At 38.4% G+C, this 22,365-nt stretch overlaps 1 protein-coding gene across 6 annotated transcripts in view; it reads left to right on the top strand.

Moving 5' to 3' along the window:
- Positions 1-22,365, top strand: part of pex5l (peroxisomal biogenesis factor 5 like) — a 176,090-nt gene that overhangs the window by 107,175 nt on the left and 46,550 nt on the right. For 3 of the 6 annotated variants that reach the window (XM_062976794.1, XM_062976795.1, XM_062976793.1), the window contains exon 2: positions 16,166-16,270. The exons of 2 other annotated variants lie outside the window; for them this stretch is intronic. In XM_062976794.1, coding sequence (XP_062832864.1) covers positions 16,166-16,270 — 105 coding nt within the window. Of the gene's footprint in view, positions 1-10,642; positions 10,709-16,165; positions 16,271-22,365 lie in introns of all 6 variants that reach the window. One more of the 6 variants, XM_008105982.3, reaches the window with a different exon arrangement.

Here is a 22,365-nt window from a genome sequence, read left to right as displayed (position 1 = left end):
CCTTCTGCTTTCTGGAAATTCAACAGTGACCCGTCCATTGCATAGTATCTGCCAGCCATCACATCTGGTTTGATCACTGGTGGGCAGAGAGAAAGAGAGCCGAGTTCTGTAAATAATCCACAGTGGTTTAATATCCAGAAGAAACTGGTGACTTCTGTGTCAGTAGTTGGTGAATCTGTTCTGAGTTTTAGTCTGACATTCAAAGCCACTATCCAAGATGTTGCGCCTAAGGTTCAGTATCTGGGATATCGCCTTTAAAGTTTGGATTTTAAAAAATGGAGTGAATTCAAACCACCAGGTTCTACAAAAAGACTTTATAATATAGAATGGATTTAAACCTTTTCATTTTCAAATCAAGATAGCTTTAAGCAAAAATACTTTGGGATGGTGGAATGCAAGCAAACTCAGCTCTTATTTTAAAAACAAACAAATCATATATTTTCCCCTAGCTTTGCTGGCTGGCTGATGTGATAAGTATGGAAATAGAAAAACAGTGCCTGTGCCTGATAATATGTCAAAGCAGAGAAGGGTTTCGACTGTTCAGAGTTGCATACAGTTAGACAGGATTGAGATACTGCAAAATAAATGCAGGCATACAAACTGGTATAGTGTGCACAGCTTATGGAGGTCCATAAATTTAATATTTCTTGATGTAAAAAAAGACCATTATGGTATATGATATGATTGAGCTTTAGGGGCTTAATCGGATTGCTAGGCCCAGCCAGAGCACACTCATTAAGTCAGTAAGACTAGAATAAATGCTGGCTTACTATGTTCCTATTAATTTGTAGGGACATTGTAGTTCCTACATTGGTTTGTAGTTCCATTGGGAGTAGAAACTGGATTCCGGCTGGGAGAAAATCATTGCACCCACCGGATATTGTTTGAGGGCAATTGTCAGTATTCCTTACTACCGGCTGGGGATACTTGGACTTGCAATCCACCAACATGGTGGACAACTGTCTTGACTCCCATGCCTGAGTCCAGCCTTAGACTAGTTGTAAGACTGTTCAGCCAGCATGACCACAGTCATGCAAAAAGTAGCCATTCCAAGAACCAATTCTGAATGTGTCCAACTTTCTATTCAGGATACTACAAATGTTTACCCTCGTGTAACAGAGATGGGAGTCCTCAGATGTTGGACTGTGAATCCCAGTAACCCTAATCAGTATTCTTTGCCCAAATGTGCTCAATTTTGTTCTTTGCAGAGACATTGTTGCCCACATGAATCAGAAGAAGGGTACTGCTCTGTGCTCTTGATAAGGTTCAGCAGCTTGTCAGTGGCATCAAAGAAACGTGTAGCAGGAATGCAGCACAGTTCCCAATTCATCTTCTCTGACTGACACACAGTTCTGTCTAAACCCCTTAGGAAGATCTAGGAGGCAATTGCTTTGTTTGGGTAGTTCCAAATCCCTTTTACATGGTCAATTCCAAATGGTGACTGCTCGCCATGGTGCACCCTCAGTATTATACAGTCCTCTTCATTTTAATTGGCAGTTTCTTCTTGTTGGTTCTGAAGGATTCATTCTTCCTCTGTTCTGTTCAGGAGACCCTCATGTCTTCTGGTGCACTGAATCTCAACATGCAATGCAGTGCATTGATCTTCTCTTCCAAGATAGCCATTTGTTTGTCCTTGCTGTAAGTATAGTCCGCGAATGTTTTCAGGCAAGATGACACACTTTACATAGACATTGCAGCAAATAGTGACAAATCATTCTTCCTCCATCCCTGCAGTTATTTTTTCATCCCTTTTAGACTAATAACTTAGTAATAAGATTGGCCCTTAGTGACTTTTTTAATGTCAGGAGCGACTTGAAAAATTGTGAGAGAATTGACCGTCTGCAAAGACGTTGCCCAAGGAACGCCCAGGTGTTTTTGATGTTTTACCATCCTTGTAGGAGGCTTCTCTCATGTCCCTACATGGGGAGCTGTAGCTGACAGATGGGAGCTCATCCACGCTATCCCCAAATTTGAACCTGCAACCTTCAGGTCAGCAACCCAACCTTCAGGTTAGCAGTCCTGCTGGCACAAGGGTTTAATCCATTACACCACCGGGGACTCCTGTCCTTAGAGACTGGGTTTCAGAGACTGAATTTCATAGCACTGATAGCTACTAGCTTCATCCCCAAACAAATCAGTGACTCAACAGAAGACCCACCCCTTTAGACCATGTTCTCAGGGAGAGCGTGCAGACAAAAAAGTGCTCCATGAGCCCTAAAAAGGTCAAGGAAAACCCCCAAAACATGCCCACCCTCTGGTCTCTTCTATGAGACTGAGCCTCAAAGACTCAGCTCCATCTCCAAGCAACTCAGCAGAAGTCCTGCTTCCTAGATCATGTGCTTCAGGAGTGCACACGGTGGAAAACAAACAGAAGCCCACACATAAGCCTTTAAAAAAAACATTTCAAATATTTGAGGCCATTGTTCTTACAGCATTATAGCATTGCTTCTGAAGACAAAAACCCAACGTACAATTTTGACATAAAATGCCCCTTCCATACAACCTGGTTCATTTTCTTTGTGGTTCAGCTCAAGATTAACCTATGCACTTCTTATGTTTCTCCAATATTAAGTTAATTCAAAAATAAATGCCAATTTGACCACCTTTACAGTTCTCCTTAACTTGTTCCTTATTGATGTTGAACCACTTATGACTGAATATTCATGAAAATATAAATCTTCAAAGTCAAATACCTGAATATTCATGTTCAACAAAAGCAGATTTGGCCTCACAAAATAGATGACATTTCCCACTAGGTTATGGAACATAAATGACACCTCAATAGCTTAGAAACCCCAAATGTTGATGTTAATTTGAGAAGTATTTGCAACTAAACGATTTGCAATTAAACTCTTTGTACAGTTCTCCTTTCTGCACATAAAATTATTTCAATGAATTGCAAGATTTCCATGGCTTTGCTTCTGAACACGTCAAGAAAGATCAGTAAATGTTTTTAAATATGGATGAATTTTTGTACTGAAAATTAGAAATGTCAGGACATCTTAGATACTTGTCTAGGCCAACACAGTCAAGGCATGTATATTATGCCACTATACATGAGATGCGTTCGTGCTCTGAGCCCAGCTCCAAGTGTTCATGTGGAGTTGCAATGTGACTAGGATTCTCTATTAGCCTCAATATCAGGTCCATCTATGTTTAGAAAATAATAAAGCAAAATATGCCAGGATCCCATGTCAATGTGTCACTTCATGCGTGCAATTCTGTGTGTTCACGCTGCTTTTGTGTACCAAATAAAAAGTAAGAGAGTGGAGAGATTATTCAAATCATAGAATGGCAACTGGCCTTAACTCAGTAGGGTAGAACTTGGGATGCACTCTCAGATGAAGTGCCTGTTGGAGTATGGTTGTATTTGTATGAAATGTAAATCAAGTGTTTACTGCTGATGAGCTAGAGTGTGTGTTTTCAGTAATGAAATAGTTAACAGCAGGCTAGTTTTGACTGACAGCCTGTTGTGATTGCTATGACCTATCAGGATTGATTTCCTGCCTTTTGAGGGTTGGAACTTCCTCCGATCTGAGGAATGCTGTTTATCTTATCTTATCTGTGGAGTTTGGCGTGAGCTTTCTCGGAGGATGGACTGAGAACTGAATGGCTCCATTGCCGAAGAGACACTGCCATGTGTCTGGAACTTATGGCAATTGACTCTATTTGTATATAGCCATGTAAATAAAGTTAATCAACAGTTGGACTTCGTCTGCTGGAGTGTTTGTTTGACCAGTGCTGTTTCTCAGCATGGGAATACAGTCTGGAGAAGGAGGTGAGACCGGGATGATGAATTTTGGAATCCACTCTGCCTCCCATCATCCCCTGACAGTGCTCTGGCCTTCTCCTTCCCTCTGGAGCTCAGAGCAGCCAGATGTCCCTGTTCTGAGTTGCCTTCCCTTCCATCTCTCTGGTAAGAAGAAACAAAGCAGCTCCTTCCAGGTTTTCACAGCTGCTGGGTGTAGGAGATTTCTCAATTAAGTTCAGTGGTCAAGAGTATAATAGTCAGAATGGGAGGCTCCTCCTGGAAAACCCACATCTTCAAGTAGTATATCTGGCTTCAAGTAGTATATCCACCTCTTTGAGTAGTATATCTGGCTAGTTCTTCAAAATGGGACAATAGCATCTCTCATGGACTAACTAGACAAGTTACAGGATCTGACATGTCAAGGACTTGCTTGAGAATGACTACAGACTGGTGGTGGCTTCTCCCCAAAGTTGTTATCTCTGGAGAGTTCAATCATCAAGGGCTCTTAATCTTGAGAACTAAAAAAAACTTTGAGAAACTAAAAAAAATGTGTTTTGGTTCTGTGAGAGGCCACAAACTCTACCAGTTTCCATTATTGATACCCGAAGAGAGAAGATTTCAGGTAGCAGAAGCTGGGGAAGAGGCAGAGCTTGAAAATGTTGCTTCTTTGTGCTACAGTTCCCAGAACCTTTCAGCCAGTATGTCTATTGGCCATGTTGGCTGGGGGATTCTGGAAGCCATAATAAAAAGTCAGTTTTCATAATTCTGGAAAGAGCTTTATCTGGGGCCTAGGGAAACCACACTGTTGGGTTTTATGGACCTGTGGCACGGCGTAAGATCTTATTTCCAAATTTCTGGAATTGGAAAGTATCAAGGAGGGCTTGTCCAAGGTTTATAAAGCTGCAGGTTCCTTTGTTTTGTAGACTCCTGAAAGTAATTATGGGAAGGGAGTAGTAGCAAAGCCCATCTTTCCATCTACAGTGTATAATAGCTGTAAAATGCTAAAGAATATTCAGTCCTGTAAATGCATGAAGGCAGCTAAGAGTCCACCTCTTCATGTAGTAAGGGGGGAGGGGGAGATAATTTTAATGTTTTACAAAGTTGCCCAAATTGTAAGGTCAAAGCTGTCCTTTGAGACCATTTCAAGAATTTTGGATGCATACAAGAGAAAGCTTAAGTGCTTAAATACTAAATGCAAGATAGTAATTTTACACTCTTTTGATTGAAGTTGAGTGATGAATTACTTTGCTCAGCAAAGAACATTCTCATATTGTCTCAAAGCCTCAAATTAATATTCTGTTGCAGTAGCTTAATTAAATCCTCATTAAGTAGTACCATATTTCTTGCAAGTACTATGACTTGGACTGAATTTAATTGTGAGCTGTGATAGAGAAACTGCCAGAAACGTAGTATGTTCTTCCCATCATCACCTCCAGCTGAATTCTTCAGGAATGAGATAATGGTCCAGTATTTATCCATTAGTCGGTTTAAGATGAGTTACTTGTGTTGGTTGGCTCCTAGGGACTCTTCCAAAAAAATGCTGGGCTAGATAGATCATAACCGGAATTCAAATGGCAGGTTTTGTGTTTCCGCGCATTCCTGGGAGCACTTCAAACAGATTAGTTAAACTTCGGCTGTAATTGCTCGGAAAACTTAAGCATGCCCTCTGGATTTATAAGTGTAAAATATGTCAATGAGCCAGAAATAGTTGAGTAAAAATAAATTCAAATATAATAAAGTGCTATCAATTCCCCTACCCAGTTTTTGATGCCTTGCAAATCTTTTAGATGCCTTGGAAATATTTCTGTACTGTTTGGCTTGTCGAATTTTGCATAGCAGACACATAACAGAAATAATAAATATTTCAGAATTCTTTGTCTAAGCTAGTGACTGTGCTGGATTTAGGGTTTGGGGCCACTGCATACAAGACTTATTTTCAGATTTGGTGACAACAGAACAGAGAGCTGGTTGTTTTGCAACCATAAAAGTGTACAATATTTACAGTTTTTTCTTAGAATGGAATTGGTATCTTGTTGGAAATTTACAATATTATTTAGGATTCCACAGTTTAGAATTGCAGCATTGTACAATGGTAATATTTCCAGAAGAGACTTGTTGTAGAGGAACTATAGTGAGCAGCAAGTGGTATGGATGTTGCACAATAGTTACGATTCACAACAGTATGGGGGTTTCTGAGCCATTGAGTGCAAATAGGGGAGTAATGGCTCCCAAGAGAGCCATGGGGCACTGGCAGTCCTGATTAGAGAGCAACGAGAAGCCATAAATGCCCTGTATCTGGCAAGAGAAATGTCTCCATCTTTCATATTGCCCCATTGCACAGCACATGGGTAAATCTTTGAGAATGCCTTGTTTCACAGTGATTTAGTCCTCTAAACCGGTTGCATATCATGTCAGCAATGTACCTTCACCATCGTAAGATTACCCATTACAGCTCATGATGCACAACCTCTGCAAGTGTGTAAGAAAAAATTGTGAAAGGGATATAGTGAATATTAAGGGTTGTGAGGTTGGGGGGGGGGGGATGCGGTTTCGCTTCTTTTACAAATGCCATTACAGTCAATGAAATTTTATTGGTTAATAAATATTTTTGAGAACCATTTCATAGAACACTTAGAACAAGAAAGTTCCTTCTGCAGTGCTACACCTGATGTAGCACATCACATGTACAATACAGGTTATAATTGAAAGCTGCTGTAAAGGGGAAATTGCATGTTTCCTGTTGCCAAACCCACTCAATAATAATAATAATAATAACTTTATTTTTATATCCCGCCCCATCTCCCCGAAGGGACTCGGAGTGGCTTACATGGGGCCATGCCCGACAACAATACAATAACAGCAATAAAACAATAAAACAAGGTCAGCAATAAAACAATGTCGTATCAATAAAAACATAACATCAATGAACAGTTATAAAAGTCAACAGTTTAGTCACACCATCTTGGACCAGTTTGAGTCTGGAAAGGGATATGAAGGCTGAGAAATTGACTGGGGAGTGTTTTGTTTTTTTCTTGGATACTAACTTGTGTAGCATAGTTCGCATTGATATTAGGGGGAAAGTGGTCATTTTCTTCATTTGTGTCTGCACTGTATAATCCTTGGGAGGCCATGTTCCACCTGTCTCAAACTTGGTTCCTATATGTCCAGTAATGGAGAATTAAAAAAATTAGTCTGGGTAGATCTGGGCCCAAATTTACCATTGGCTGCTGGGCTCCAAAAGTGAAATTACTAGAATGCTTCTTTGCATTGTATCCTTCTTTGTAATTTTCAAAATCTAGACATTCTTTATTTTCCTGTTAAATGAAATGACATTCTTTATTTCATTTAACAGGAAAATAAAGAGCAGGACAGAAGAACACAAAAGAGAAATATGACCTGGCAAAGAAGCTGTCAGGAGACAAGGGGCCATGTTACTTTTCTGAGCAAGGAGCCAAATTATTATACCAAAATAATGGTTGTAATCAAATAATTCAAGAAAGGCGTCCCAATACCCTTGCAGTGCTCTTTAGGAAAATAACCAACATTTTTGATTCTTGAAATCTCTGTTCTCCTGTCTTGCTTCCCTCTCAAGTATAACATCTGAACAAGCCCCAACTCCCAGTATCTTGTTTATGAGGCTGTGTGTTGTGTTTTCAGTACTTTCCAAATAATATCTTTATGCCATTGGGCATTACAATTTTGATGCATAGCAATTCACTTAGAACTCGCATAACACAAAATATACCATTGGAATTCAGAAAAACTTTTATCAGCATCTGCTTGTAAATCCCGCACTAGCATGCCATGGTGTTTCTGGGTTTTTCTCCAAGATTGCTATTTTATTCACAGTATTGACCTTTCTTGTACCTTCTGCTAGAGGATAAATGGAACATCAGAAATGTCTCTTGGTTTTAAAATGTATTCTCTGAAAGCAGAGTTTACCTTTGCTCTATCTCGATGTACAAAAACCCTCCTTTCTCATTCTCTCCATGCATTGCTTTGTGTGTTCTGCATGTTGATTTTAAAATCTCCACACTACAGACCACACAGATCTACTAAGCTTCCAAACGTGGTGCGCTTACAGGAAAGGAAAGCCAAGGTAATCATAATAATTTCCCTAGCTTCTCTCAGAAATGATGAGCTATTTATTATGGGAAACTGGCAAGTGTAAAATTAGCTGTTCCATAATCAGACACGTCCTTTTTGGGTGCCAAACTTCTGCAGCAGGTTGAAAAGCAACTCTGAGCAATACATTTTCATTTTTGTTGGCAATTGGAGCAAGGAACAAACACTGTCAACAACATCCTTCCATTATTATCAATCTGGTAATCATTTATTAACCAACTTTTTTTAAAGAACCAAAAGATCTCAAAAGAAGGTGAGTCCATGATTCTCCAACGCTATGTATCCCCTTGTCAAACAGCTCATTCAGTCAAGACATTCTTCCTAATGTTTATGTAGAATTAATTTTCTTATCATTTGAATCAATTGGTTCATGTTCATGTCAAAAAAACACAGAGAGAGACAAGTGGAGAAACGTAGCCAAGGTATAGAGACATTCTGATGAAAGAAAAGGGGGCTTTTCCTCTGAAAAACCAAAAAGAAAATAGTCAAAAATTCCAAATTATTGGTTGGTTCCAATACAGACAAATTAAAGAAATCTTTAACAAAGATAAAAAATTAGGCTTCGAAGAAAAAGATAATTTTTGGGACAGAGTTATGAAATTGGAAAATAAAATAATATCAAAAATATATGGGGAATCACTAGAGTGGGCAACAGAGACTGAATTGTGTATGAGTGTATGATAAAATGGGCCAAAAATATGGGGGAAACTATTATGTTTATGTTGATAATAGATGGGAAAAGCACTAATAAATATTTCTTTTAAAACACACACACACACATATTCCATCAATGACATACTTTCAGGTATTTAACTAAATTATTTGATTCATACAAAACAGAACAACTAAGCTATGGATTGAAGTAATTAAAAGTATATCAAAAGATATACTTTTGTGCTCATTGGTGGGAATCTGAGATGAGCTCTACAATTGTTTGTAATCTAGCCTAGAGCTGATAGTGATGGGGTTTTCTGATTCATGGTTTCCTAGATTTCCTTACTAACCAAGTCAGGCCCCTTCTACACTGTCCTATATTCCAGGATCTGATCCCAGATTATCTGCTTTAAACTGGATTATATGAGTCTCCACTGCCAGATAATCTGGGATAAACAGATAATCTGGGATCAGATCCTAGGATATAGGGTAAATATAGAAGGAGTTTCAGTGGCAGTGCTAGTTTGGGTATTCTTGCAACTGATATCCAAAAACATAATGTTTCCAGGTTTTGATCTAATCAGAAGAAAGACTCATGCAGGTCAATGGAATATCCATCCAAACCAATGAACAAATAACTTAGCAAAATAGTTTGAAAAAACAATATTGCATGAGAGTTACTGTCATGTTTCTGTTGTTGTTGAAGCCACCAACACATACACATGTTAAGTCCTAAAAGCATGAGAGTACCGCCAAAGGCCTGTCTTGTTCATTGTTCTGTTTAATATGGCCACTTTGAGTCCCTATATTGGGAGAAAGGCAGGATAAAAATAAAGTAAAGAAAATAAACAATGATCTACTTGTAACAAGCCCATAAGGAAGACTCTCATTCTCTGAGCTTTGCTACTATGAGATAAATTCCTCCAACTGTGGGATTTTTTTTTCTTTTGTGACACATAGCCAGAATAGCATAGGTCTTCTGTGGAATCATCCCACCTGTTTCTCTTATCTAGTGTCTGTCGCAAATACATTCCCTAAGGTATTTCCATATTGTGCAAACATATGCTTTCTTCTGTCTGCCTTATGCCTACTGCTGTTTAGTTTTGTTGTGTAGCCTTAATTTTTTCATTGCAGAGAGGAAATGAGAAGTAGTGGCAGCATCTAGGAAGTGGACTTGCAGTTATTCCTGTGATACTGTGGCACTGCATGCAATGCTCTGTGGTTTAATATGGGCTTCTCCCCGCATCCCCTCCTACGTTTTCTCTGTGGTGATGTCTGTCTGTTATTTTGTGCTTTCATAATTTTATCAACCTCTGTAACATTGTCCTTTTTGCCACTCTTTTGCTAAAGTTGATCAGTGGACCTGCTCCTATAGATAACCAATTTTGTTGAGTTTGTGATTAGAAAGTTACAAATATTCTGATTAATTTTTGAATTCTGTTTTTGGGGAAGTGTTGGGAAACTTCCATACACCCATTCTGACCTGACCCCATTATCTGTAGAAACATTCATACCCAGATTGGTGGACATAGAATCATAGAATCATAGAATCATAGAGTTGGAAGAGACCTCACGGGCCATCCAGTCCAATCCCCTGCAAGAAGCAGGAAAATCTCAGTCAATGTGAACCTCCAGATTATATTGTATCAAATCTCCTATATTTTCTAACCACTGTACTGAGAAAGACTGATAGGAGATACAGTCCAACAACATCTGTTGCTCATCCTTGACACATAACCAACAGTTCTTTTGCAATAATGAAGTGGGGTGGAATCAACTAGCAATTCCATTATCTCTGGAGAGGTTACCATTCTAGAGAGCTGCATGCAAAGAAACAGTGGACTTCGCTGCAGTTATGTGATCAATATAGTCTTTTTTCCAGGCCCTCCGAAATCTGAAAGTTAACCTTCGGTGGGGGTTTACGGCACACTATAACTTTTCCTTCAACATTTCCTCTGAAATAAAAACATCTGGCATAGAAATTATGGAGGGATTTGTGCCCTACACTTGAGAAAGCAATGAAGTTTTTGTAGCATGTTGTTCATGACCATCCAGTAGACCAATTAAGAACCTCATATCATCCACTAATGTGAGTATCATGACTTTTTTCAGGCAGTAGGTGAGACCTTGAAGAAAAAGTGGCTCTGGCTTCAAAAATGTGAGCTCATCTTTGCTTTGGTGGGTTTTATTTTTTCCTCCTGTGCAAGAAGTTACAAAGCACTGCATGTTTGTTTTTTTCCAATGCATCCTTCCCAGCTAGCAGAACTTGCTTCATCCCAACATTCAGCACGGAAGGACTAAACTATTTTGCCAAAACCGCATGACATTGATTGCTAGCACAACGGTAGCCCCACTTGTAACCTCTGAGGAGGCCCACAAATGTTTGGACCAAATCATAAATGGAATAGTGCATATTGGCCTGAGACCTTGTGCTATGCTTAGTAAAATCTGAATGTGCTTCTCATCAAATAAAACACCACATCTCAAGGCTAATAGGAATCTTGTTCACTCCAATGCATTTTGCAGTTGTTCAAATATTACGGGATGGAAAAGAATGAGCATGCCTACATTTTATGACACTTGGTATGAGCATGTACTGCAGGACAACCTCGGTTACTAAATGAATATGAAAAATGTTGCTTTGGTTGCCAGTCTTTTGCTGGATCCACAACTTTACATGTGCATTTTGTGTATGAAGAACACAGTATTGTATTAGTGTCAACCTAACTGTTGTTGGAGTGAAACATTCTAACCTGAGTTAAGTACCAGCATTAAAGTTGTAGATACCCCTGGCTCTAATGTTGACTATTAATCCCATAACTGAGCCTTTTTTTCTTCCCAGTTCAAATTAAATGGTGGTTGTTTTTCTTTAACATGTATTCTTTGCATGTGGAAGGAGCAGTGACTTATTGAAAAGACATTTTTCTAGTGAAATAATGGAAAACAAGGACAATATTCTGCTCATGTGAAGTCAGTCTGAAGATATAACGTTCAATGGAATATCTTTAATGCTATGAAGCATGATCCAAGGACAATATGTAAGCCCATGTGTTACCTCAAAGAAAGAAAGCTGCTTTTCTATCCATACTGTATATGCATTTTGCTCTCCCCATATGCTTCAGATGCAATATGGATCTATTGTCCTTTGGTTGTTGGGATCCTGTCTCTTGTCCTCATGGACGTTCTTGCCGCCAGGATCCCTGTGTGATGGGAGAGCCAATAAGTTGTACGACTTTGACATCCACAGTCCCAGTAGGCCTTTCATGCTCATTCACCCTATCCCCAGATGAACCACTAAGAAACACACAGTTGCACTGTCATATTGATGTTCAGTTCTGGTGTATCATTTGCCATTCAGCTCTGAAAGAAAATGATGGCATGAACAGAATGGAATCTCCCTGCCTTCCACATATAACAATTTTGTTTCTGGTCAGGACAGCTGTTTTCATACTTCCCATTCCTAACATGGGCTGTTCTATATGAGGCAGAGATTATTTGAAAGTATCTCCACTTCCTTGAAAATGCACATGCATTTTCATATCTTGGAGCAAGTACTGAAAGGAAACCTGTTACGAATTTTCCCTAGCATTTAGAAGGAAAGTCAGCTGTCATGGCAATCAGCTGGCTCGCATCCATGATTTCACCAAACCACCTTTTTCTCGAGTCTCTGAAGCAATTTTCCAACTGTTTCAAAATATTCACCTTTTTTGTGAGATGGAAAACAACAGCAAGGTTGTTTTAAAATATGGATAAGAATTTATTATTTATTTATTTACCTTATTTATACTCCGCCTTTCTCTACCCTGAAGAGGACTCAACTATGCAATGCCTTAAACACATACAAAACATAAGCTTGAGATAAATTGAATTAAAATTAATATAATGTATAAAACATTTGAAAACATTATTTATTTATTTATTTATTTATTTGCAGTACAGTAGAGTCTCACTTATCCAAGCCTCGCTTATCCAAGCCTCTGGATAATCCAAGCCATTTTTGTAGTCAATTTTTTCAATATATCGTGATATTTTGGTGCTAAATTCGTAAATACAGTAATTACAACATAACATTACTGTGTATTGAACTAATTTTTCTGTCAAATTTGTTGTATAACATGAAGTTTTGGTGCTTCATTTGTAAAACCTCATAACCTCATTTGATGTTTAATAGGCTTTTCCTTAATCCCTCCTTATTATCCAAGATATTCACTTATCCAAGCTTCTGCCAGCCCGTTTAGCTTGGATAAGTGAGACTCTACTGTATTTATATTCCGCCCTTCTCACCCCGAAGGGTACTCAGGGCAGATCACATTATACACACATAGGGCAAACATTCAATGCCCATGAACACATCAAACAGAGACCAAGACAGACAGACGCAGAGGCAATTTAACCTTCTTCTGAGGCGATGTTCGATTCTGGCCACAGGGGGGAGCAGCTGCTTCATCATCCACTGTGACGGCACTTCCTCATTCCAACGTTGTAATAAATTAGTTAAACTTGCCTCCCCACTTTTATAAGTTGTACCTTATTTCCTACTTGATAGATGCAACTATTTTTCAGATTGCTAGGTCAGCAACGAGCAGGGGTTATTTTTTATTTTTTATTGACATTACAGTCAATATTAAAATCACGCCATCCAGAAATCGTAGTCTAATTTGTTGGTTTATTTATTTACAATATTTATATTCCGCCCTTCTCACCCCGAAGGGGACTCAGGGCGGATCATAATGTACATATACAAGGCAAACATTCAATGCCATATGAACATAGAGGCTGTTCCGTAGTCATTGCACATATTCCAAATCTATTTTTGCAATGCGCTATTCTCCGAAAGCCTGATCCCAGAGCTAGGAATGCACATATCCCATCTGAAACATAAGGGGCAGAATAAATAAGACAGAGAGAACTGGTCCAGAATTGGGCTTCCATCAGGGATCGCTTATGATGATGACAGATGTAAAGCAAATTGCAAAGCATCATTTATGCTCTGGGTGAAGTGTATGCTCTTGTGACTGCCAGTAAAAATGCACAGCCTGCCTTCACCCCAAAATCACATCAGCAGGATTTGAGTCTTTGGATGATAGCCCAGAATGCCTTCAGCTGGAAGACCTTTGACTCAAGGCAAGAGATGACTCAACTGCAGCGAGCTTCATTTGGACTATGAAGTAGGTTTCCCAGAGCCTGGTTTATAGAATCAGTCTTCACTGGTAGGAGTATATGAAGTATGTCGTCAGTCAAGGAAACACCACTCCATCTCCAAATTATTTCGCAGGACACACATACACAAACTGATTTTTGCTGAGTGCCTTACTCTATTTCCACCAGTAAGAATGTTACATCAGAATTGATTCAATAGACAAAGATTCAGCTGTATGTACACTTAGTTGCTCTAAAAATATATCAAGACATTACAGACAACAGAATCACGGAAGTTAAAATTTACCAAAGTGCTGTTTAGCTTTTAAAGAAAAATAATAATTCTTTAAAAGCCTATTATGTTCATGCTATGACTTCTTCTTGCATTGGGAATTTGTAGAACAGGCATGGGCAAACTTCGTCCCTCCGGGTGTTTTGGACTTCAACTCCCGCAATTCCTAACAGCCTCAGGCCCATTCCTTTTCCTCCTCAGCTGCTTAAGCGGCTGAGGAGGAAAAGGAAGGGGCCTGAGGCTGTTAGGAATTGCGGGAGTTGAAGTCCAAAACACCTGGAGAACCAATATTTACCCATGCCTGTTATAGAAGCTTTTTCCCCCTAAGAATCTGGATCTTCTCCAAACCAATTCTTCAGGATGCTCCATCCTTAATTTTAAAAATCTATTTCTTTCATTGCTTCCCCCCCCCCCCCCCCCCCCCGGCACTGTACATCTTTAACGTGCTTTGTTTTTCTATCTATGGGAGGACTGAGAAGCAACTTCTCCTCAAACAAATACGGTTTTATTTCATTTTCCTTCCCCATGTGGTTTTTCTTTAAATTTATTTCAACATGTTTATTTTCCCGTCGACAGTTATATAGTTGTTTTTAACAGCTCAAGTTGAAAGTTTTGAAGTACAGCAATGTGCCAATGGGCAGTTTTTGTCATAGTAGGAAATAAAATGCAGTTTTCTGTTCACTATGCCATTCTCTTGGTGTTTGGTAGCCTATTTGAGGCTTTCCATATAAAGATGATTTTGTATGAGAATGAATTACGTTTTTTTTTTTCTCCCAAGAACAGGAGGCAGTGGGAAAAAGCAGCTACCTGATGAAATTCATGACCATGTTAACAAATTGTTAGAGATTCTGAATTCACTCCCAAGACTTCAAACAATGAAAGAGTTTGGCTTGATGTCTCTTGCCAATGATGACTAGAAAAGTTTCTATATATCAGTGGATAAATTTCTGATATAGCTAATATCACACTTGGTGCCCAATCCTATGACTTTAGCATCAATATAAAGTCTTGCCAACTAATCAGTTCATAAGAAATCAACAGTATGGACCCAATATCTGCAGGAAATACATTCCTGAACTTACCATGGAAACAGGAAACTGTAGTTAATAACAGACCCTCTTGAAATGGACAACTTACATTGGAACTTATTATAAAGTTGCTCAGGAGTATCTAGAACTTCCCAAAGAGGTTCCTCTGAAGGGATTTTCTAGGTATTTCATGGAAGTTCTTATATTGTCAAATGGAAGCATAACAGGCTTGAAGGACCTAGGAAATCCCTAGAAGACATAGTTTATTAGATGTATGGAAGTCTGGGGTTGTACTATAATTCAAAGCTCTTGATACATATTTTATTTTTACAAATATCTATCCTGTACAGTATTGTACTTCGTACAATAGGTCAATATTATGAGCTTGTAGATGCAGTTGGTCAGTTGCTTAAAACAAATGGCATGTCATATCCAAAGCCACCCACAGCCAAAATTAAACTGAGGTGCACCTTTCTGATTTACGCTTTCCTCTTAGTCATTACGCTGTGCTAGGTAGTGCCACAGCTAATTCTGAGAAAGAGACCATTATCTAATTGGATTTTTAAAGTTGTTGCGTTTAAATAATCATAAGCACAGAATCATATGTCAAGAGAGTAATGAAGCAGGGAAAATACTCTTGCTCTTCTGATAACCTTGAAGGGCAATTATGAAGTAAGAGTCTAGCATTGGGCATCATGAATATTTGCTGTGCCAATTACAGGAGAAGTCTCTCTTATCTGGAAATCTGTAATCCAGTTGGCCCTCCACATTTGTAAATTTTACTTTTACGGATTCAATCATTCACGAAATCTCTAGATTGTCCAGTGGAATTCTATGGCCAACTTTGGAATTGTACTGGAGGACCTAGGGATTACTGGAGAGGCCATATTAATCAAATCCATGAATAATTACAAATAACAGATCAGGGGGACTCAACCTGTAACACCTTGGCTGATGTATTTGTTTTGTGACCACATATACAAATGTGTCATTTTCTTTTCAGTAAGATCATAATTCTTTCTACCGTTTATTAATTTCTGGACTGGTTTTTTGGTTTGATTTTTTGGAGGGAGGGATTTGTAATATTGATAACAATACTGTTCGAGTATTTCTATATCTGTAACAGTGTACTAAGTTTCCTCCTGACCCAAGTCATTGTTGATTTCACTGTTATAGGGGAAAGGCTCTAGGGCGGCAGATAAGGCTGTTGCAATGGTGATGAAGGAGATACCGAGGGAGGAGTCTGCCGAGGAAAAGCCCCTCCTTACTATGAAATCACAGGTGGGCAGAATGGTAGGATTCAAAGGAGGAAGCTGACATATGTTGAATTATGGAGGATTGAGCTCCATTCTTGGAGGCAGACCTTCATTAAGACTTTTGTTTGTTTGTTTCTAGCATTAACCCCCACATCTGGAAAAAAAAAAGAGGATGGGAGCTATTTAAGTAGAGCTGCTTCCCATCACAAATCACACTCTGTGTGTGTTTAAACAAAATATTACCATGTTTTCAACCATTAGCCCTGCATGTGATGGGTTTTTAGCTTTAGAAAACCATCTTCAACTTTGTTCCTTAGATAATGTTCTTTGAAATGTTATTTAAAAATCAAATACATTTATTTATTTATAAATGTATTTCCATGTTACCTTCCCAGACAATGAAGATATATAAAATATGTTACCACAAAATAATCTGAACAAATATGCAATGGATAAAGAGATAGAAAAAGATCACATATGCATCATGCATTCAACATTTTTTGTATTAGCTTGGGAAGTTTTTTAAAAAGCAAATATATGGCAGATGTTCAGAGTCAAATGATTTATGGAACTACAGTGTGCATATGTCAGTTACCAGTACAGTATCTAAAATTGATTTGAACTGTCAATTGTGATTCATGTTGTCCATAACTAACATCGTACAGTATATATAAATGCACATTCATAACCAAGTGTTGGTGAAAGTGTACGCAACATTCCTTCTAGAAGGAGTGTGTCATTTTGTGAATACATTATGTGGCTCTAAAACACAAGTGCTCTTATTTCCTTCCATTTCCCTTCCCAGGTTTACCTCTGGCTCTCTGTGGCAAGATTCAAAGTGGGTGTAGGCTGTACGTGAACCAAACATGCACACATGAGCCTCTTCAAGCATGAATATTACAGGCATGGAGAGAAAGGAGGACATGCACTGTAGCCAAATGCAGCTACCTTTCCATTTCAGAACTTCTTTGTATACATATGAAGTTATCTATGTAATGGATAAGGTTATGCCATATGCCCCTGTGCTCACAACATTTGGATGACTGGCCGTAGTCATAGACCAAAAGTTTCCTTCCTGGGTTTTAGGCAGCATGGCATCTCCCATATTGCTGTAGCTGTGCATGATACTGGGAGTTCAAATGATATAACTCATACTCTCTCAACTTCAGAGATAGGCAAAGGCAGCTCCTCTCCTCCCCAAAACAAACCTTGCCAAGATAATCCTATGATAGGGACACCTAAGGGTTGTCATGAATCAGAAATAATTTAAAATAACCTAACAACAAATGTATAAAAGCTGAAGCATTCTGAGCTGATCACCAGTTTGGAACACGTGTGTAATAAGATTAAAAATGTAATGCAGTGGAATTTTATATTTGTCTACTCAACAGTAAAGGCCCATTGTCTTCAGCCCAGCAAACACTACATGGTGTTTCTAAATGTATTTTCTTCTTATTTCTGCAGTTTCCTTGTTTTGTAAAAATGGGTTGATTTATTTAAAAATTAGTCTGTGATAATCAACAGGCCAAGCCAAGGTTTCCTTGTGGAATATTAAAACTATATGTGAACAATTCAGTGAGTTCAAATGATTAAAAGTTACCAATAGTGCCCAACTTTTTGAAAATATTGCCTCTCCATTTCTTCTTACACGTTTCCAATGCTGCATTATATATACAGAAATTCCAAAAGTCTTGTGTTTGGGTAGCATCACATCTAACAGCTTTCCTACATGGGTTGGGTTGAAAAGTATATTTGTGTATGCATCACATTGTGTGAATATGGGAGACCATGGCCAGAATCCTGTTGTGTACGTACATCGTTATAGTTGTGCCAATAGCACAACTCATTTGTGCTATTATATCCACAATATGTGCAAACATTTGCACTTTCCCCAAGTGTGCTTCTATATGTACATTAACTAAGATGTGTCCCTGATTGTAAATAATCAGGGATTTTAAGTTAGAGGTTCCTGATTCACATTCACTTGTACAATGATGCAACCTAGCACCATTGTGTGAGCATATATTTATGCTATACACATGCTGAACAGGATCTTGGCCTTTTTCTGGATGTTTTGTGTATGTGTCTTGGAAATCTCATTGCCAATCACAGCTCCTCAACATGCATACAAAACATGTGCATAGTCTTCTTACACAAAGATATGCATTGATGTACCCATGTAGGAAAAACAAACTGCTTGAAGCAGCTCAATGCTGAGATGTGAGTGGGTGAAAGAATAGGATGTTTTTCTTTGTGGCATCCTATTTGGGTTTTATATAAACCGCTTTATGAATTGTACTTATGGAGACACCTGATTCATAATATGTTTTGTGCTCCATTTTGTATTGGTTGGCTGTAAACATTCACCAGAAGTCATTTGTGATGCCTCTTTTCAAAGTAAAATGTTATCTATGTTAGTCCATGTATACTTTTTTCCTCACTGTCTATAAGTAAACTTCATCCTTGTTCTGCACCAGTTGGCTACACAAAGCCAAGAGGAAGCAAAATCAAGTGGATGAGTGAGTACTTTTGATAATCGTCTCTGCGTTCCATGGATCTTTTTCAGAGTATCTGACAATTTCTTGCTTGCTTTCCTGTTGCATTACATGTCTTGTTATATTATAATGTTTTTGTCCTTAGCTTGTCTATGTACATTTCTTATTGAGAACATTTATCTGCCATAGTGAGGTTGGGGGAGGGATATCTGAGCCAGATTTATTCCTGCTCTTTCCAGAAGAAAGCCACCCCATAAAAATGCTTTCCCTCATTAGACTCCTACTTAGCACTGGCAATGTGCATAAATAATTTTGCACTGATAATGGGCATGAATAATTCTCATGATCCTACATCATGGACATAGTTATAAATGTGTAACTATGCCCCATCTCCCAACTTCATTCCCCAAACATGTCTTAACAGTAAGAAGCCATATCAAGTATCTGTGATGTGTTTTGCTGGTGATAGTGGTGCAGCAAGTTGACATTTCTGACTTTCCTTCGATGTGATGAGACGTTGTGATGGGGGCCCTTCGTGCAGTTGTTGTGTTGGAGATTGTTGGCAACAGAGGGTTGGAAACATCATTCTGCTGCTCGCTGATCACCAGCAGAACAAACATTCTTCATTAGATGAGGCTGCTAGCTGTTAAGGTAGAGTTGGGGAGCGTTTTTGATGATAGCTCCACAATGATGAGTTCATGGTTGAATATGGAGCAGTTACCAGTCCATAACATTAGGTTATTAATCCCTAGTTGCAATGTAGAATGCCAGCCATGGATTAGAAAAGTTGCTTTGATCATTTGACAGCTTCCTGTGTTAAGATAACATGGGAAGCAACCTAGCCGTCTGGCATTGTCAGACTATACTTCTGCAGTGGAGTCAGGCCATGATTTTTTTTATTTGTGATAATTGTATCAGAGAAGAAATAGATACATTGAAATTAGAATAATTGAACTTAGAAGGCTTTTGAAGGCCTCAATCCATTTATTTCTTCCATCTAAAGTAGATCAATTGAATCAGCTGCTTGAAAATAAGATAACATTTACATTAATCCCCTTGATTCATTAATTCTACCCTAGTTAGATTTAGACTTCTTTGTATCATTTACCACAGCCTTCGCTGACTTGACACTTTCCAAATTTGATCATTCTCAGACTGGATCTCTCCCCAGCACATCTAGAGGATGCCAAATTGGAGAAGGGTGGTCAATCAACTTCTAGGTTATAATTTCCAAAATGGCATGATTACTTTTTCCAGATGTGCACTTGATCTCCTTGATTTAAAACTATATCAATATGATTTTGAGACCTTAATTTATTTCTTGTGGTTAAATGTTAAAGAGAATTTGCAGACAATGCAGTAATTTTTAGCTTGGATAGAAGTAGTCCATAAATCAGGCCCAATTAGTATTAAAATCTAGACTATAATTTCCTATTTCCTCATCTCACCACAAAAAAACCAGTGGTTTTTGGTGCAGTTCAGTTTGCAGATTCATATGTCTTGTTGGTCCTAATGATTTGGCAAGAGCAATCCTCTCACGTGGCAAATGTTGTGGGAAAGCAGTTGGCAGTCTCCCAGCAGTTCCCAAGCCCACTGCCAGTTCTACTCTTTCAAAGGACTATGTTGTGAATGCCACACAGCCTCTTCTGTAGATCTTCTGCACCTCCTAAATTCACCTGCTGATCTCAAGTATGATGAGAAATTACATTCCCATTGATGAAATAAACCTCAGCTGCCAGTCAAGTCAGCAATTAATGACTCAGATGCTATCTTGTGCTATTTTTCTTGAGCAGTAAATGTCTGCAACCAACCCTATACATAACCAAGGTTGATGGCACAAGTTATGAAGTAACATAGCAATCAATGATATTTATGAAATATTCCTGTGATCATCTCATATGCTTTAGAAATCTGAAATAATTGTTTTCCCCTCTCTGGATTTTTAAAGGGAAGCACTCGCCATGTCTCACTTTATATGTTTTCCTGGATCAGTAACAACTGGTGACCTCTGTTTTAATAGAAGGGCAAGTCTGCTCTGGTTTTAGTCTGGACTTCAAGGAAGTCCTCCAAGATGCTGAAACTGTTTTAATAGCATGTTCAGGACTTTGGATAGCTCCTTTAAAGTTCCATTGATGTAAGGCTCAAGTTACAATTGGCGCTCCACATTTCCGGGTCTGACTTTGCAGATTTGATTATTGACACATTTGAATAAAATGAACTCTAGGTCCTCCAGTGTGATTTTGTAAAAATCATGCTGGAAGACCTAGAGATTTTTAAACAAACACCTCTATGTCCTTCATTGTGATTTTATGATCTGTTTCACCAGAAGCTGACCACAGATTCATGCTGGAGTACCTAGATATACCTAGCAAAAATGTAGAGCTGATTGTACTGCTTACATTTGAAGCTTACCACTATAACAAATGTATTGTTAGAAAATATCTGCAATATACTGAAAATAAATAAGTGAGCCAACAATCGGGTCCTCTCTGACCTAGTAGATCATTGGGTTCCAGATTTAGAAGATGAATGAGCTGGCAGAAAGGCTGCTCATGTTAACCCTTGCCAGTAGGGCAGTAAGTTTTAGAGTTTAGGAATAACAACCTTTTTTCTAGGGAAAGTCCACTGAATGTCATAGTCTTGAAGAAGCCCCTCTCTTAAAATGTCAATGTGCATTATTTGAATATACGTTAAGCCAGGCCTGGTGTGTTGAGGTCTTCATATCATTTTGTTAAGGATCTACGTATGTGAAAGCACCACTGACATTTGCTGTTTTCTTTGTCCGCTCAATTAACATAGATTTTGTAAGCAGCCTGCAGAATAATCTCTGAGCCACCAATAGCATGCTTTTATTAATCTTAGGTACTATTAAGCCAGAATGATAATTATTAGATAATCAGGCACAATTTATAAATTAAGTATTGTTTAATCTTTTATTTATTTTTAGCAGAATGCATTTAATTTCAGTATCCCCACAAGAATCACTTTTTAAAATTGCCTTGAAGAAACAGATCTAAAAAAACTGGCTGCCTGCCTAAAAGTTAAGCTATTTTCCTTTTATACATGAAACTGATTTCTCTGTTAAGTAAATAATTTAATTAAATGTTATGATGAAACAGTTGTGAAGTCTCAACCCATTTTCATAACCACAGTGAGAACCAGTATGCATTAATGGTTGAGTTTTGGACTAGGCTTCTGGGAGACCAGGGTTCAGTAATGGAAATCCATTTTGTGGCCTTGGGCAAGACACATTCTCTTATCCTTTAAGAGGAAGGAAATGGCAAACCTGCTCTGAAAAAATTTTGAAGAGAAAACCCCATGACAGGTTCACCTTAGGGTCAGCAGTCAGCATACATTAAAAAATACTTGAAGGCAGGCCACGTTGGTGTCTATAGATAGGCATTATCTTTATGTCCCATCAGTATAAGGTGTCACAAATCTGAACCCCATAAAAATGAATGGGAGCTGTATCAGCAATTGCAATATTTTAATAATAACCATTTTTGTTGCATTTTGATTATTAATATACGGTATGTTGCTCTTTAATATTACTTGTCATTTCATAGGTGATACATGACTTCTGTTACTTTTTAATTTTTTAAAGAATACCCATGAAATATAAATC

This window comes from Anolis carolinensis, chromosome 3 (genome assembly GCF_035594765.1).
Source record: "Anolis carolinensis isolate JA03-04 chromosome 3, rAnoCar3.1.pri, whole genome shotgun sequence".
Lineage (NCBI taxonomy): Eukaryota > Metazoa > Chordata > Lepidosauria > Squamata > Dactyloidae > Anolis > Anolis carolinensis.
Note: the sequence above shows the minus strand (reverse complement) of the source record. Positions and strands in the feature narration are given on the sequence as shown.